General features: G+C 42.9%; 1 protein-coding gene across 1 annotated transcript; it reads left to right on the top strand.

Moving 5' to 3' along the window:
• Positions 1-237: 237 nt before the first annotated feature.
• On the top strand, positions 238-5,746 carry LOC142954732 (protein unc-119 homolog B-like). The gene is made up of 5 exons (XM_076095933.1): positions 238-1,645; positions 2,606-2,719; positions 2,982-3,081; positions 3,287-3,459; positions 4,883-5,746. Exons 1-5 carry the CDS (start codon positions 1,411-1,413, stop codon positions 4,993-4,995), a joined length of 735 nt encoding a protein of 244 aa, XP_075952048.1. The 5' UTR covers positions 238-1,410; the 3' UTR covers positions 4,996-5,746.
• Positions 5,747-13,095: the final 7,349 nt, after the last annotated feature.

Below are 13,095 nucleotides of genomic sequence, written 5' to 3'. Positions count from 1 at the left end.
CTCTGTAAATTCATACAATATTACTAAATATAAGATTGAAAAGATAGGCCTTTCTGTAATGCTTAGGTACGAAGGTGACATGACTCACCATGATTTAAAAATGAAAGCAGAACTGTAAATATGGACAGTGTTTACGATATGCGCTTTTATTTTGATAATTTGGACCGGAAGTGCTCTCTGAATTCATTGTAGCTTGAAATAAGTACGCTGTTCAGTGGACTTGATGAACAGGTTCTCCTGACTGAGAAGAAAAGCTACTTTACAGCAAAGTTGAAAGGACTTGGACGAATGAATATCAGTGCTTTGTGGAGAGCGCTGACTGCTGAGGCTACCTGGGGACATCCTAACAGCAGGAGGTGCGCATCACCTGTAACACACGAGGCCTAACCTTCATTTGCATGACACCTGGGCTTTTACTGTGTTAAATTTGCGTTGCCTGTGCATTAGGACACGAAACGTCACACACAAGTCACGTGATCGATGCCATTCAGCAAACCTGAGACATAATACTTCCCAGATTTTCACCTGTGTGTGTGTGTGTGTGTGTTGGCCTGTCTAGAATTGTCTTTAATCATAATACATATACAATAGGGTAAAGTTGTATTTATGTACCACAGAGCTCCACCTCAACCAACTACACTATTAAAGATCCTGCTTACATGTCATTGTATCAGTGTTAATAAGATAGATAGAAAAATAGATGGATAGATAGTTACTTTATTAATCCTGCAAGGGGACATTTTTTCGCTACAGCAGCAATTATGGTACAGTTAAATAAAATAACAGAGGAAAAATGTTAAATATAAAATGCAAATGTAAAATGCACAATACATACAATGAAATAGAAGAATACAAAATAAACTAACTAAACAGCAGTGCAAAGATTTAACCAAACAACAGAGTAACAGTGTTATAGTTTTGTGATTGATTTGGCCCAAGGTGATTTATTGTACAGTAATAATCAAACAATATAATAGTATATTATCACTTGTGGGTTTGACATATTTGACACTCGAGGATATCCTCATTATAATTATTAGTTAGTACTATTATTAGTGGTAGCATTGGTGTTATTACTAGTAGGCCTGATAGTAAATAAGGACCTTCAGGTAGGCTTGGAGAGCGGTCCAGCGCCCCCTGGTGGACGTTTCGAGGAACCACTTCACACCCTCCTGTGGCTTTAACCGGACGAGTTGTCATGGCAACTGTAGAGCATGTGCTTACAAAAACAAGAGCTTGACCGTTCACCGACAGCTTTCTCGACATCCGACATCTAAACGCTCTACGACGCCATCTTATTCATCCTGCGTCTATCGGTGGAGGAGACCGCGGAGACACACCCGTCACACACACACACACACACACACACACACACACACACAGAGGGAGCGAAGCCGAAGAGAGTCGACGATGAGCGGAGCCAAAGCCCGCAGCGACGCGCCTGTTGCTGAAAATGTCCCCGGCGGCGGCGGGCACAGCACTGCGGCTCCTCCGCGGGACCGCAAGCCCGGCGGAGGGGTTCTGAAGAGGCTCAAGTCCCGCAGGAGCCAGATGGACAGCAGGCCCGTCACGGAGGAAGACCTGCGGACACAGAGTGGACACATCACGCCGGAGGACGTGTTAGGACTGCGGGTGGCCGCGCGAGGTTTGAGTCTCCCTCTCTCTTACGTCCTGTCCCTGGTTGTGGCTTTAACATGGACACATGATGCTTAATGTGCGTCCTGTGCTGAATCAAGTACTATCTGAACCTAATGTCACCCACACAGAATATAACAAATCTACACATTACATAAAACTGGAGCAAATGACGTCCTGTTGAGCACTGGAGACTTAAAAATGATATTACATTTGAACTGTTATGTAATTACCTGAGAAAATACATAACTGACATCATAATCAATTATTAGACTTCATTAGACAATCGTCAATAATGGAAAGAACAGTGTTTCTATTTTTCAAGGAGCTCAATGGACACTTGAACTTTAATTGTACTGAGATTATGACATCAAATTCTTTAAAAATGTCAAATGGACTACAGATGACCTCACAGAGGACTACAGTGACATCACAGATCAGGATGAACCTCTGCAGGGCCTGAATTTGACACCAAAGATAATAACAACGTGGTAGATCCTCATTAATGTTGTACAGCCCAGCTGTTGAGGCAACATATGATTTTTGCAATGTAAGGACACTGTAGAGGTTCAATTAAAGTGTGAATTCTTAATCAATGTTTTTCACCAAACAAAACCTTTTCAGAACACATAATTCGGTATATTCCTGTTGGCTTCACACACACGCTTATTTTCCTGCATAGCTCTGTAATGCCACAGTAGCTCCATAGCAATCATAAAAGCGGTGCCATATCTTATTTCATGGTCAGGGCGCATGGTTATCTGTACGTGTGCAATGTTGCGTGTGTCTACTTTCAAGCAAGACCATGTCACCTGAGTGTTAACAAAGTCAAGCACAGTGTTTTGCATGTTATCTTTGTGCATGAGCATCCTGTTTGTGCCTTCAGGATGTACACACATGAACTACGATGGCTTGTAAATCATTTCTATGTTTTTTTTAAACTCCTGAATGCTGTCTATCATTGTTGCAGGGTACCTCTGTAAACCCGAGGACAATATTTATAACATCGATTTTGTGCGCTTTAAGATCAGGGACCTGGAGACAGGCACTGTCCTGTTTGAGATTGCCAAACCCCCAAATACAGGTAATGTGCATCAGCCTCCTCCTTGTACTGTTTCATGTTAGTGTTTTTTTGTTTATTAATGGAGCTGTTGACTGGGAAGTATTTGGTTCCTGAGCACTTAAAAAAAATGACCCTGCTGACCACTCTTCTTGTTTTCATCTTAAAATGAATGCGTTTATGCCGATATCCCTTCAGGTTCAGAAACATCCATGGTCCTTTTGATCAAAAGTAGTCCCCGTTGTGACTTATTTCAAATGTCTCCGTCCTATGTTGTGGGTCTCAGAGGACGACGAGGAGAACAGAGAGGCCGATTCCAGCGCAGGTCGATTTGTACGCTACCAGTTCACCCCGGCCTTCCTGAGGCTGAGGACCGTGGGAGCTACGTGAGTGACTCACACATCACCAGCACACACCTAAGAAAAACACACTCACCTGTTCCATCCCCAAACAATGGAAACAGTTGCACACTAGAGCTACAGACACTCATTTGAACCGGTGCAGTTTGACTTTAATAACATAATAATTACAGAAGAACAGACCTTTTGTTGGAACGTCCCAGTCTCCCTTCTCTCTGTATCGTTCAATCAGGGTGGAATTCACAGTCGGGAACCGGCCTTTCAACAACTTCCGCATGATCGAGAGGCACTACTTCCGCGAACACCTGCTGAAGAGCTTTGACTTTGACTTTGGGTTCTGTATCCCAAACAGCCGTAACACCTGTGAGCACATCTACGAGTTCCCTCAGCTGTCGGAGAGCCTGGGTGAGTCGTCTTTTCCTAACTCATAGACAACATTATTAGTTAAAAACTGTTGTGTTAAAACAAGAATATTGTAGTTCGGAAGGTCACATTATCCAAATGTTGAATATCTAAGAGAAGACAGAAATTTGTTTAATGTATTCTGTGTACCATGCAAACACCAAAAGAACAGATCAGCCTTTTTTTTACTTATGATATTTCCATAAAGGAGATTCGTGACTCCCTACTAGCTATGTGTCACAATGCCGCACTCTAACAAAAGTAAAGCTTAGTTAATAATTGAGCTCATCATTTTGAAGAGGCTGTAGGGGATTGGCACCCAATCTTCAATCTCTTTCGCTTACCATGGGACAATTCTGTTCAACCTAATGCACAGTATTTATGCTTCATGTTGCATCATTTTATCCAACATTATGATATTGCGGATGCATGCACAAACCCTCATTTATGATACATAGCACGGTATGTCATCGGTGTGTCCGTCTATGTGTAGACACATTCTTGCGAACACAAAAACTCTTCCACACTAAGCTCCCACTCTAGAGTAGATGATCTGATTAGATTCTGAGTTTCATATTAATGAGAAAAAGTGGTCCATCTTAATACAGTACCTACATTGTACATTCAAAGAGCTCTTGGTCGCCTCCAACGTATTTCCATTACATGCTGGCCTTAAAAGAATGCATTCTAAAGCTATACGGTGAGACTTCAGCAGTCTGATCTTAGCAAATCAAGTGGGTATATTGTTCTCTGTGGTCCATCAAAGTATATTGGCAGGCTTGAGTTCCAGCATCAAACCTACATGCAAGCACCAAGTAATATCCCTCTGCTGCAGGTCAGCAAGGAAACGCTGCCTGGGGGAGCCACACAGAGGGAACTTCATCCTAAAATATCTGACTCTGGAGGATACCCTCTTGATTTGGCAAGCTTAGACCGCTGAAGCCTCACATTGGCTCAGGCTGCACAGAGCAAGGACTGTGGATTTGTCCTCTATTTCTGTCCTCTGTGTGTTTTATAGTGTAGTTACTTTGCAGTGGCCAATTCATCTTTCAATGTGCATTATGTGCACGTTAGTATTGTATTAACACAGACCTGCATACATCTGAAACTGTCCTTTAATGCTTTCACATAAAAAAGCTCAAATAATACACTTGTGTTATGTGACAACAACTATGATGCCATTAATATTTTCTGATACATCATTTTCCTAATTAGCGACTTATTGTGATATTATTGTTGTTATGGAGGGACATCAGTGCCCCAATGTGAAGCAAAGCAAAGAATTTGGACATTTGAATAATAAAACAATCAATGATATTATATTTTATTATATATTATATTATATCATTTCACATTTTTTATACAATCGGTTCTAATTGCTTGGATATGGAACAAACCCTTCATGCATGTGTTGTCTGTTTTTCAGTCCGTCAGATGGTGGAGTGTCCTTATGAGACCCGGTCAGACAGCTTCTATTTCGTTGAGAACAGACTCGTCATGCACAACAAGGCAGACTACGCGTATAACGGAGGACAGTGATGTCTGCCTGCTAGCATGAAGGAAACACACACACACACACACACACACATAAACCTGTGAATGCACACACATGTATTCACATTTATAGACTCACGTACATATTACATGCACACATGCATGCACATGGCTCTACACACACACACATCGTTCATTCACTCATACATGCACAAGCAGCTACAGACACGGTTGATTTGCCTCTTATATTTGTAAAGATGAATTGACATTCACTGGGATCATTTTCAGGGACTGTTTCTGATATTCCAGGAGGTCACTATCAGTCTCTGCTCCGACATACAAGCAGGAAGCCTCTGTTTGAAGAAGGTTAATGTATCTGTTTTTAATTATGAACAGTTCTGTTTTAAACCAGAAGAGGACTCATCACTCATGTGACGTCTCAAACGGACCAAATGGTTATTAGATAGATAGTTCGGTCCCCTGTTAGCAATTTTAAAAGTGTCCTAACACCGCCTCAACACACACACACACACACACACACGCACAAACACACACTCAATCCTCAAGTGACACACATAGTGTTTACGCAGTGTTTGTCAGAAGCAGCTGTTCTCAGAGCTACCGCCTCCACAATCCACTCCAGACAATATCGGGGGAGAAAGAACGAAAGCATCCACATAAACACTCCTGTCAAGCACACATGGTCACTCCTACGATTCCCCTCCCCAACTCCCTCTCCTCTCTCGTTTTCACACACACACACACACACACACACACACACACACACACACAAAAACAGACACATCAACAATATAAAATGTTGATTAACGGTCTCTGAGATCATTGCTTCTCTCTGATTGATAGCAACATGAATCAGGTAACTTTTAGCTGCAATTCAATTGTAACCTCTGACTGCAACCAAACAAAAGACGATTATTATTGCACATTATTAAGAACAGTCAAAAAGGAAATTTCAAGTAGAAAATACTCATAAGTTCTGATATTTATTTATTTATTTATTGGTTTATTTGAACGGGACAGTGCACATTAATAAAAACATTTCTGCAAATGCGCCAGAGTTATAGAGTTATATCACGATGCATGTGTGGTGTTATCAACAAAAAAGAAGAAGTGGAATACTGAATACCAGATATACTGTGAAAAAGAAGAAAGGTCTAAAGGTTGGGCGTCCTTAAAGTCACATCACACCCCCCCCCAAGTTGGAATACGTCTGGAAATTGAGTGGTCTTTCTAGCTCCAGTAAATAGTGCACTTCCTCTTTGTACTTTGTAAACTTTGGTGTTCAGGGTTAAAGGTGGTGTTTGTACAAATATATATATATATAGTTTGTAAAAAAAAGTGATTCAAGAAAAATAAATGTACATTTTCAGATACAGGATGTTTGATGTGTGTTTCTTTCTGGGGATGAGAAAGGTTGCAGGAAGTTGAGCTGTTTTTTTGGCAGTTTTAGAAGTCCCAAAAGTGGCCACTAGGAGGAGTTATGTTATAACTAAGTCATGAATTAGCCCACTGCTTTCAGTTTAGTTTCATGTTGGATTGTGGAAAAGATCACAGCAGTAGTTTTCATTATTACATGGGGACACGTCGACATTTGTATCTGCTCAAAACTTTAGATGGGGTCATGATCTAATCCCTTTATATTCCTCTATGGCTGTGGTTTCACTGCAGAGGGGACATAGCACTGATAATATCATTTTAATTCCACATAATGACTCCGTCTACAGACCACATGTGATGATCTTGAATAGCACGCAATGCATTCTGAAATTTGTTCGGGATTGTTACACTTTGATCCTCCATTTTTGGAGTCTTGTGGGATTTAAACCAAAATCTGAGCTGCTCTCTGTTTATTCTTTCTCAGGCTGTTTCTTCCTATCTCTGTGTTCATCGCTTGATCTCTCTCAGCTTCTCTCAGTTTCCAGCTCCAATGCCCAAAATCTCATGGTCTTTTCTCCCTCGCCTCTCCTTTTCGGTTTCTCTCTCCACACCTATGGCAGCGCTGCTCCCTCCCTCGCTCTCCCGCTCTGTTTTTCCCTTTTCTTTCCTCCTCTCTCACCTGGTAACCAGACCTCTGGAGAGGAGGATTGAGTTTCCACTTTCCCAGAGAAGAGGACAATCTGAGCCACACAAAGACTCACAATGGACCCCCTCTGCTCTCGCCTCCCTTCGCTCTGTCACTGCACAGCTGCACACACATACACTGAAACATACAACACACACTCACACACACACACACTCTGCTTGTTATTCCTGTTAACCTCCTCATTCTGTTTCTTTTACTTTCCTTTTTGTGACGCTCTCCATCTTTTCTCCAACTAAACCCTTCCCATTTTACTCTCCCTTTACATTTTGGTGTTCTCATTCACGTTTAGTTGTATGCATTCAAATAGTACCATTACACCCTTAATAAAGCTGAAATGGTCTTAGTTACATTGCTAATTTACTTTAAAATTGATGTTTGTCATCTATCCAAACATTGCTCATTTAGAAAACTGCTAATGGCCTTGTGGGGTCTCCAATAATCTATACCAGCGTTGCTTCCGCAGCTGTGGTGAAGCCATGCAAACAGGAAGTGTTCAGAAATGTGATATAATTACATTTGTTTCTTCACAGTAATAACTGATTTAGTTTTGGACCCACAACACTGACATATTATCGCGCATAAGGCAAATGTGTTAGCATGACATTTGTCTAGTTACACATCCAGGCCAGCAGACACGTAGCAACATTAGCAGCTGCGTGGAGTCCTGTTTGTGATAACCAGACGAGTGCAAGTCCAAACTTCACACTTTGTTTTTGCTATATTGGCCCCACTAGTTCACCAACTAGTCATTAACTCTATCTATCTGCCATTGTTCTGCTGGGCAGGTAGCGTACATCAAAGTCTTTCCATTTAGAACAGCTGCCTGCTGCAATGAGAAACAACGCTGGTGAGCGCGGTGAGACTGAATACAGTGAAAACATGTAAAAACCAGAACAATGACCTGAAACGCCCCAAAATGTTCCGTACTACAGAGATGGGTGAAAATGACCTGAGTGTGTTTGGGGCTATGAGCAATCCTTTTCACATTACATATATTACAAAGAGAAGTTTAGTCAGACTAGCTTACTGCCTCAAAGCTAAACTAAACTAATCTCACAAAGTATCATCAGAAGCTTCAAACAGCCTGTAGTTCGACGCTTGCACCCACAAGTTTACTCGACACACACTTTTCCCCAAAATGTGAACTACCCCTTTAAAATACATACAATAATGGTGTGAAGCTCTAATGTGTCAGTTGCTGATTAGACTACAAAGCAGGGTGCAATTTAACTGTGAGCTCATAAATCAATAATCACAGCCTTCCATCAGGCTGGAGGGCCTGCACACTGCAGCACGCAAGTGAAGCAGCTGTACTGTACTGGGCCACGTGTTGGTATCATACAAACAAGTGTTTACAAAATGTTGAGCATATGCACACGCACACACACACACACACACACACACACACACACACACACACACACACACACACACACACACACACACATCCACAGCAATAAATACACACACTTTGCAACTTCCCAGGGATGATTTGTCAGTTCCCAGGCCTTCGTGGAATACATTTTAGCAGTCAGTCGAGGATCGACTTGTAGGACCGGAAACAACCTGACAGGTGGAATAAACCAACCTCATTCACCCTTTCCCCAACACACACACACACACACACACACACACACACACACACATACACACACAGGCACACACACACCTATCTTTGTAACTGGATCCCATATTTCCTTTGAATCATACCACATTAAGATTAGGAGTAAGAAGTACTGGTTTATTGAGGGTACCCTGAAACACACACACACACACACACACACACACACAGATCTACACTCAGGCAAGGGGACAGGGGGGACAGTGGTCTCCTATAAATAGTAGGAAGGAATGGCGTTGATGGGTCCTGTGAAAAGAAATGGAGGGGGGAGTGGAAAAAGGATTAAAAGAGATACAGGGACGCACTGCAACGCTGCTTGTTCATGTGTGTGTGTGTTAGTGTGTCTGAGGTACTTTGGGGAGAGGTGGTATGGATTTCTTGCTAAAAACAAAACTCTCTCTCTCTCTTACACTCCCCCCCTCAATCCCCTTAAAAACCCCACCATTCATCCACTCTCTCTCTTACATACACACACTTCCTCATCCTCTCTTTTTTTTCTCTCTTCCGTCCTGCTCCGCGGCCCCGGCGTGAAATCCATCATGTCTTAACACTACATTACCCGCATCACATCTTCCGATAAAGAGACGATGACTCACGGCACAGTCCTCTCTTTCAGGTCGGCACGACGATGGTCTCAAAGATGGACGTGACTCCATCTGTATGTCATGATGTCATATCCAGCAATTGCTTAGTGACATCATCTCACCCCCGAAAGAGGTCAGGGCGGATATGAAGTTGTAAACACAGAGGATGGTTCACGTAAATATGAACCAATTTAAAAGTAAGGAAAAGCTAATTAATCGTCGCTGCTACCTTTTCAAACACTCACATTGTCATTCAAGAGAGTGCACTTTGAAAAAAATAAAAGCTTTGTTGAGGCATTAATTATGTGTGAGTTTTAAATGAACCTCTCATTTAGGATTGAATGGATGCAGTACTTTAATGTCATGCCAAGCAAAGCTTTGTAGATGTGACAGAAGATAACAGATAATTCGTTATCTGGGAGTTAATAATGCACTCAGTACAACAGTGATGGATAGACAGTCTTTTAACAAACTCTGACTCCCGTACCAATTTCCACGGTGGCGAGAGCAGTATTGACAATCTGTCTTTAAGTGTTAGGTCTCTGCGGATTTGTAACCAGAAGCTTTTGTGCGGCATCTCTGTTGTGCTTGTGTGTGTGTGTTTGCATCTCCCTGTATTTATCCACCCAGCCGTCTGTGTGGTATTACAGTGAAGATCTCCGCTGCTGCTGCTGCTGCTGCTGCTGCTGCTGCTGCTGCTGCTGCTTGCACTCACACAGCCGACAGACAGAAATAGTCCCGTGTCATCAGGGTAAATAGGCTGTGGTCTGCTTGTGCACGCAGGAAGCCCACAGCCGCCTTTGGAAGCCTCTCAGAGCCTTCCAGCACCGTCAGTCCAGTTTGTTTTGTGTGCGTACGATTAATAAAAGGTTAACTCAACCTTCAGTCAACTGTTGAAGAGACCTGTAAATCTCCCCCACAATCTCTTCCTTCCTCTCCCTTTCTCTCCTCCCTTTGTCTCTCTCCCTTTGCCACACCTTCCCCTGGGGGATGGAGGGATTGTGTTCGGAGAACGGAGGTGGGGCTCATGGCGCAACCACAGGTGTGCCTGTTTCCTCCCTTCTCCTCTCTCATGTAATGATTTTTTTGGCTCGCCACCTGCCAGGTGGAAAAAACACCCACAGCAAATGGAGTGCTTTAAAACGGTCTCTTGGCTTCCGTTTTAAAAGACCTTTTTTTTTCTTGTTCTGTTTGTCTTGATCCATTAACAAACATTCCATCTGCGTCCCTTTTCATTATCTGCATTTAATTCAACGAGGTCTTCCTGGAGCTACTTGTTGCTTGTTTACATTTTGCATCGCATGCAAATGATGGCTTCTGGTTATAAAAACAGCTGCTGCTAAAGCTTTACTGCTGTTAGAGCCACAGCTTCTAGCTTTTCAGATGGTCAAAAGTTGCCTTTCGAACTCTTTTCTCTTCGGATCCCCGTACTCAACTCTCTTTCAAATGTCCTCGAGGGTGGTGGAGAGCAGGTCCCAGGCCCTGGCAGGTCAGAGGTCGCCCACAGACAATGTGTTCCCACTCTGGGTCAGCTGTGGTCAAGGAAACAAAAGCGGTCAAGACTGGGGTTGGACAAACTATCACAGTGTTTTAGGGGGGCAGAGTGACAACAAGACAGAGGGAGGGAGACAGGACAGACAGGAGAAAAAAGTACAATGTGAGCGCAGTGAAAACCTCTCTCACACACTCACACCCAACCCCCCACACACCCACACACACACACATACACACACACAAACTCCATTGGTACATTTTGCATACTTTACCAGATTTTAAAATATCTAAAAAAATGTTATGCCCATTAAAAAAATCAGCCAAAGTTGCTGAAAAGCTAAACATAGTTGTCTAACTGTTCTCTTCGCTCTCTTGTAGTTGTTGGGTTTAATTTAATGATCACTTACAAATAATTGACTAACTTGAGTGTTATTTAAAAAAATAAAAAAATAAAGCCAAGTGTTTTTGCTTTATTCTACCGGTATCTTTTCAAATCGCTCTAACTTGTTCCTCCCCCTCCCCCATGCCGCTGTATTCCTCCTCTCTTTTTTATTCAGTGCCATTGATCATGCATGCAGAAGTTCAGCACGCCCAACCATAGCTCTCGCCAGGATAGGTTAGCTAGTGCAGGGCCTTGTCCTACATACTGTTCTCTTGCTATGGTCCACCAGGCCACAGTCACACCCTCCCCCTGATATGCCTCCCCTCACTGACTTCTCCCACTGCCACACACACACACCCTGCACAGAACCAGCACATGCACGGATCATCATGTGGTGCTGGGAATGTTAACTCATTATTACCAAAAACTTGAAGTCAGGTGGAGTGGATTTTTTGAGGGCTCATTTCTGGATCTGATTCAGTCTCACTCCTAACTTGTTCCACGCACACACACACACACACACACACACACAAGCATGCACGCACACACACACAAATTGCATCCTGTCCAAACTACAGAAAACTAAATCTTTGCTTGATACATTTCATCTGGGCTAAAAAACAGAAACAAAGCCTGAATGATCTCATTAAGATAATTTTGTGTATGCTGCGGGATTTTGCTTCCCTGTGTGCCAAGGTCACCATCTGATGAGTTAAGCAAGTGCATTTCAGATAACTGCGTGAGCGCTTGTTTCACTTTTATTAGAGCAGCTGAGGCATGTGACGAAACTGCTCAGCTGACCAGGCTTGGCCTGGCTAAGAGAGGCTGACTTAGAGGTAATGCTGGTAATCTACCACTTAGCTGGTTAGAACGGCCTGTCACGTGGGGGGGGGGGGGGGGGGGTGAAAGAGAGAGGGACATCAGGTTTAGATGAGGGTTGAACTGTGATTGGATGAAGGATGAAGAGTGGTGATCACAGCTGTTTTGGATGTGATGGATTAGGATGAGAGCTGGGCAGCAGGAACAGGTGGGCTGAGGGTTGTGTGAGAGTTGGACCGGGCAATGATGATTGATGGATGGGGAGGAAACCAAAAAAGAGGGGTTCATTTTGATGACAGGAAAATGAGGTGTGGTGGATTACAGTTGGATCTGAACATGGGTGAGGTGAGAGTTGGACTGAGCAAAGGTAATGAACACACATACTGTCACATGATATGGCCCATAAGATCCATATCATGTCATATCATATCACATCACATCACATTGTATAAGAACACATAGCATTAAATGAATGCATATCACAACACATCATATATGATCGCACTATATCACATAATGTCACATAATATAGCATCACGACTCACATCATATAATATCGTATACGTATACGATCCCATATAAGATAACGTAACATATTACATCATATATAAGATCACATTACATCATATAAGTGTCACGATCAGGCTTTGCCCTGTGTGTTCTGTGTCTGTTTCTTTCTGTAGCTCCTCACTCACCTAATCAGTTCATTCAGTGCACCTGTTCACTCTGCCTAGTCACTATTTAAACCCCTGTCTTTCACTCACTCACTGCCAGATCATTGTGTTTGTTTCCTACCTACCCGCCCGTTTTGCTCATCCTGTTCCCGGTTTCCCAGTCTGTTCTGCCCTGTCCTGCCGGATTTTTCCCCTCGTCTTTTGTCTTGTCCTTGGATTACCTGTTTTTGTTTGTGAGCTATTAAAGACCTTTTTTTCCCCCTACTCTGACTGTCTGCGCTTGAGTCCTCATCATGCCCCGTGACAATCTGTCACGGGGCATGATGAGGACTCAAGCGCAGACAGTCAGAGTAGGGGGAAAAAAAGGTCTTTAATAGCTCACAAACAAAAACAGGTAATCCAAGGACAAGACAAAAGACGAGGGGAAAAATCCAGCAGAACAGACTGGGGAACAGGATGAGCAAAAC

This window comes from Anarhichas minor, unplaced genomic scaffold (genome assembly GCF_050575085.1).
Source record: "Anarhichas minor isolate MPS153535 unplaced genomic scaffold, ASM5057508v1 ptg000021l, whole genome shotgun sequence".
Lineage (NCBI taxonomy): Eukaryota > Metazoa > Chordata > Actinopteri > Perciformes > Anarhichadidae > Anarhichas > Anarhichas minor.
This window is presented reverse-complemented; position numbering and strand designations above follow the sequence as displayed.